Below are 3,274 nucleotides of genomic sequence, written 5' to 3'. Positions count from 1 at the left end.
TCCAAAAGTAAAGTAAGACGCAAAATATCGGACAATAAAGTGATTTTCCAAGGGGCAACGAGCATTAGCATAATTAAGTCAATAAATAAATATGAACGAGAGATTAGACCTCTTTAGTGTAACAATAATATTATTTATACTATATTGATTGATTATATTGCTGGCCTACCAATGTAGGTGAGATTCATCTGTATTAGAGAAGTTGTCTATATAAGATAGCAATTGATCATTGATTAGTTCCCGTGAAAGGTTTCTTAACTTTTGTAGTTTTCTTCTAAGCATATATCCAATAATTTGTCCTCTTTTGATCCCAACATTAATTGCTCAATTATTGTGTTACTACTTCTTATTCCATACCTTATTGTAAGCAAACATGCCGCCATCCAAGTCAAAATTTACTAACTTTTATATGTGAAAAGTTCGCTAACTTCACAGATGGGGATTTGACAAATCAATGTACGATAAATTGAATTTTTTTTAATATTTTTTTTTTCAAGATTAAGAATATATTCCATGAGATCCATCCACTTTATTATATTAATATTATTCTTTGAAACTAATTATTTTGAATGGATCTCTATAAAATTATTCTTAATTAACTTCTTACTACGCGGCAAAATTGTGAAGAATAAAAATGAATAACACTATTAATCATGGTGTCAACGGATTTATACAGATCAAACCAGTTCAGAAACATACGTCCGCAACATGGGCACACAAATAATGCCTCTGTGCGTTCGAATGTTAGGGCCCAATGAATTTTTGTGCCTGTCCGCAATATGGGCATAACTTATTTTTATCTTGGAACGGAAATTAGTATGTACAGATTAATTTAGCGATCAAGAGTTTTAAAGATAATTGTGAGTATTTTAACTTCGGAATATAGAATGACAAACGAAGAGTGTGAATATTTGGCAAATACCTTTTCTTCAAACCAAAACAAAAGCAAAAAAATAGTTTAGGTCTAGGGAAACAATTATAAACAGAAGGACTATATCACAATGCTTAGTGTGATGAATAGTATACGGTGGAGTTAAGATTAACAAAATTATGACACGATTTGACCTTATTGTCACTCATTGTTGAGTTATGTATACATCTTTTCCGGCCAAAAAACCAAAAACGCTGTTTGAAACTTTGAAGTCAACGCCAAGGAATCAGCAAAAACCAAAGGAAAAAAAAAAGAAAAAAAGAAAAAGAAAAAAGAAAGGAGCTCCTTATTTCCAACATAGCCGCAACAGAAGCCAGAGTGTACGTGGCCTGACACAACCGACCACTTAAATTAAACCCAGTGGAATTTGGAAGTCCTTAGTCAAATACTCGCCAAACATGCTTTTACTTTTCATTCACTTTTATTTCCTTATGACCCACATGACAGAAATTTATCACACACACCCTCCCTACCATATGTTCTCTCTTTACACATGTATATATGTCCCTCTGCCTCTCCTCTCACAACAGAAACCCAGCCACTCTCTCTCTCTCTCTCTCTCTCTCTCTCTCTCTCTCTCTCTCTCGCATTTTCCTTCAACTGAGCTATAGAAATGGCTTCTATGTTTCAGATGCAGAATACAAACATGAACCAGCATGTGGCATTTCCCAAAAACATTCGGCCACAGTCAGGTTCTTTTGGACAGGTTTGTCTGCCCAAAAGAACGGAAACTGTTGCCGGTGGACAGACAATTGTCGCGGCAGTAGGGACTGTGGAAGTAACCACTACTACTAGTACTAGAGCCAATACGAAAACCACCGCCAGCACTCGTACTACTAGTAATTTGGCTCATCAATGGAGAGAAATTCAAGGTTCAAACAATTGGGAAAACCTGGTGGAGCCATTGCACCCACTTCTCCGGCAAGAAATTATTCGATACGGTGACTTTGTCACCGCGTGCTACAAGGCCTTCAATCTCGACCCAAACTCCAAACGCTACCTCAACTGCAAGTACGGGAAGAAGAACATGTTCAGAGAGGTTGGGCTGGAGAGTTGCGGTTATGAAGTCACCAAGTACATCTACGCCACTCCGGACATCAACATCCCAATCCAAAACGGCGAGTCGTGCGGCCGTTGGATGGGATACGTCGCCGTTTCATCAGATGATGCAGTTAAGAGGCTCGGAAGAAGAGATATTGTAATCACCTTCAGAGGCACAGTCACAAACCCTGAATGGGTTGCAAACCTAATGAGCTCATTGACTCCGGCACGGCTTGATCCTCATAATCCGAGGGACGATGTGAAGGTGGAGTCTGGATTTTTGAGCTTGTACACGTCAGACGAAAGCGAAAGCAAGTTCGGGCTAGGAAGCTGCCGGGAACAGCTTCTTTCAGAGGTGTCCAGATTGCTAAACAAATACAAAGGTGAAGAGTTGAGCATAACATTAGCAGGACATAGTATGGGGAGTTCTTTGGCTCTTCTTCTTGGCTATGACATCGCGGAGCTCGGGTTGAACCGAGAGAATTCCCGAAGGAAAATACCGATTACAGTGTTTTCATTCGGGGGGCCGAGGGTAGGGAACTCGGGGTTCAAGCAAAGGTGTGAGGAATTGGGTGTGAAGGTCTTGAGGATTGTGAATGTGAATGACCCCATTACCAAGATGCCTGGGGTTGTTTTCAATCTCGAGAACTTTAGGGTTTTGGGAGGTGGGGAATCATTTGAGTTTCCATGGAGTTGCTCATGTTATACCCATGTGGGTGTTGAATTAGTACTGGACTTCTTCAACATGCAAAACCCTTCATGTGTTCATGACTTGGGGACTTATCTTAGCTTGCTCAAATGTCCCAACAGAGTGCAGATTCAAAAGGAGGGTGTGGATTTGATGAACAGAGCAAAAGAATTGCTCTTGAATTTGAATGTGAACGCTCAAAATTTCAACATGCAAGTGCCAATCCCATGGAGAAGTGCTTCTGCCAGAAGCACCAGCAATATGGTGAAGCTGCAAGTTCAATCACAAAGAACATAAATATTAGTGTGTTCATATAGAAATTTTCTCAACTCCCCCAGCCTTGTAATTTTGCTCAGGAAAAGGGATTTTGTGAATTACAGTCGTCCTGGCCTAATGTATATTGTAGAAATCAGTTCAATAACCTCTAGAAAGAAATCAAGTGGTTAAATTTTTGAAACCAATGAAACTGTTATTTATTTATCAATTTTTTAATGTAGTTTCGCATTTCATGTGTTTTCATTTCCATGCTATTTTCTTTCTTCTTTTTGGTTCTCTCGGACTAACCTTGTGTTGACTGCCTTCAAAGTTTTAGAGACCGTACGGGTATGCGAGAT

The 3,274-nt window shown here is 39.2% G+C and overlaps 1 protein-coding gene across 1 annotated transcript; it reads left to right on the top strand.

Annotated features, from left to right (window-relative positions):
- Positions 1–1,488: 1,488 nt before the first annotated feature.
- LOC117615352 (galactolipase DONGLE, chloroplastic) lies at positions 1,489–3,067 on the top strand. The gene has a single exon (XM_034344420.1). The coding sequence runs from the start codon at positions 1,545–1,547 to the stop codon at positions 2,955–2,957; it is 1,413 nt and encodes a 470-aa protein (XP_034200311.1). The 5' UTR covers positions 1,489–1,544; the 3' UTR covers positions 2,958–3,067.
- Positions 3,068–3,274: the final 207 nt, after the last annotated feature.

Source organism: Prunus dulcis, chromosome 1, assembly GCF_902201215.1.
Source record: "Prunus dulcis chromosome 1, ALMONDv2, whole genome shotgun sequence".
In the NCBI taxonomy this organism is placed as follows: Eukaryota; Viridiplantae; Streptophyta; class Magnoliopsida; order Rosales; family Rosaceae; genus Prunus; species Prunus dulcis.
The sequence above is the reverse complement of the archived record's forward strand: the minus strand, read 5'-3'. Positions and strand labels throughout refer to the sequence as shown.

Coding starts and splice junctions, on each gene's coding strand:
- LOC117615352 (XM_034344420.1), top strand. CDS start 1,545: ATGGCTTCTATGTTTCAGATGCAGAATACAAACATGAACCAGCATGTG.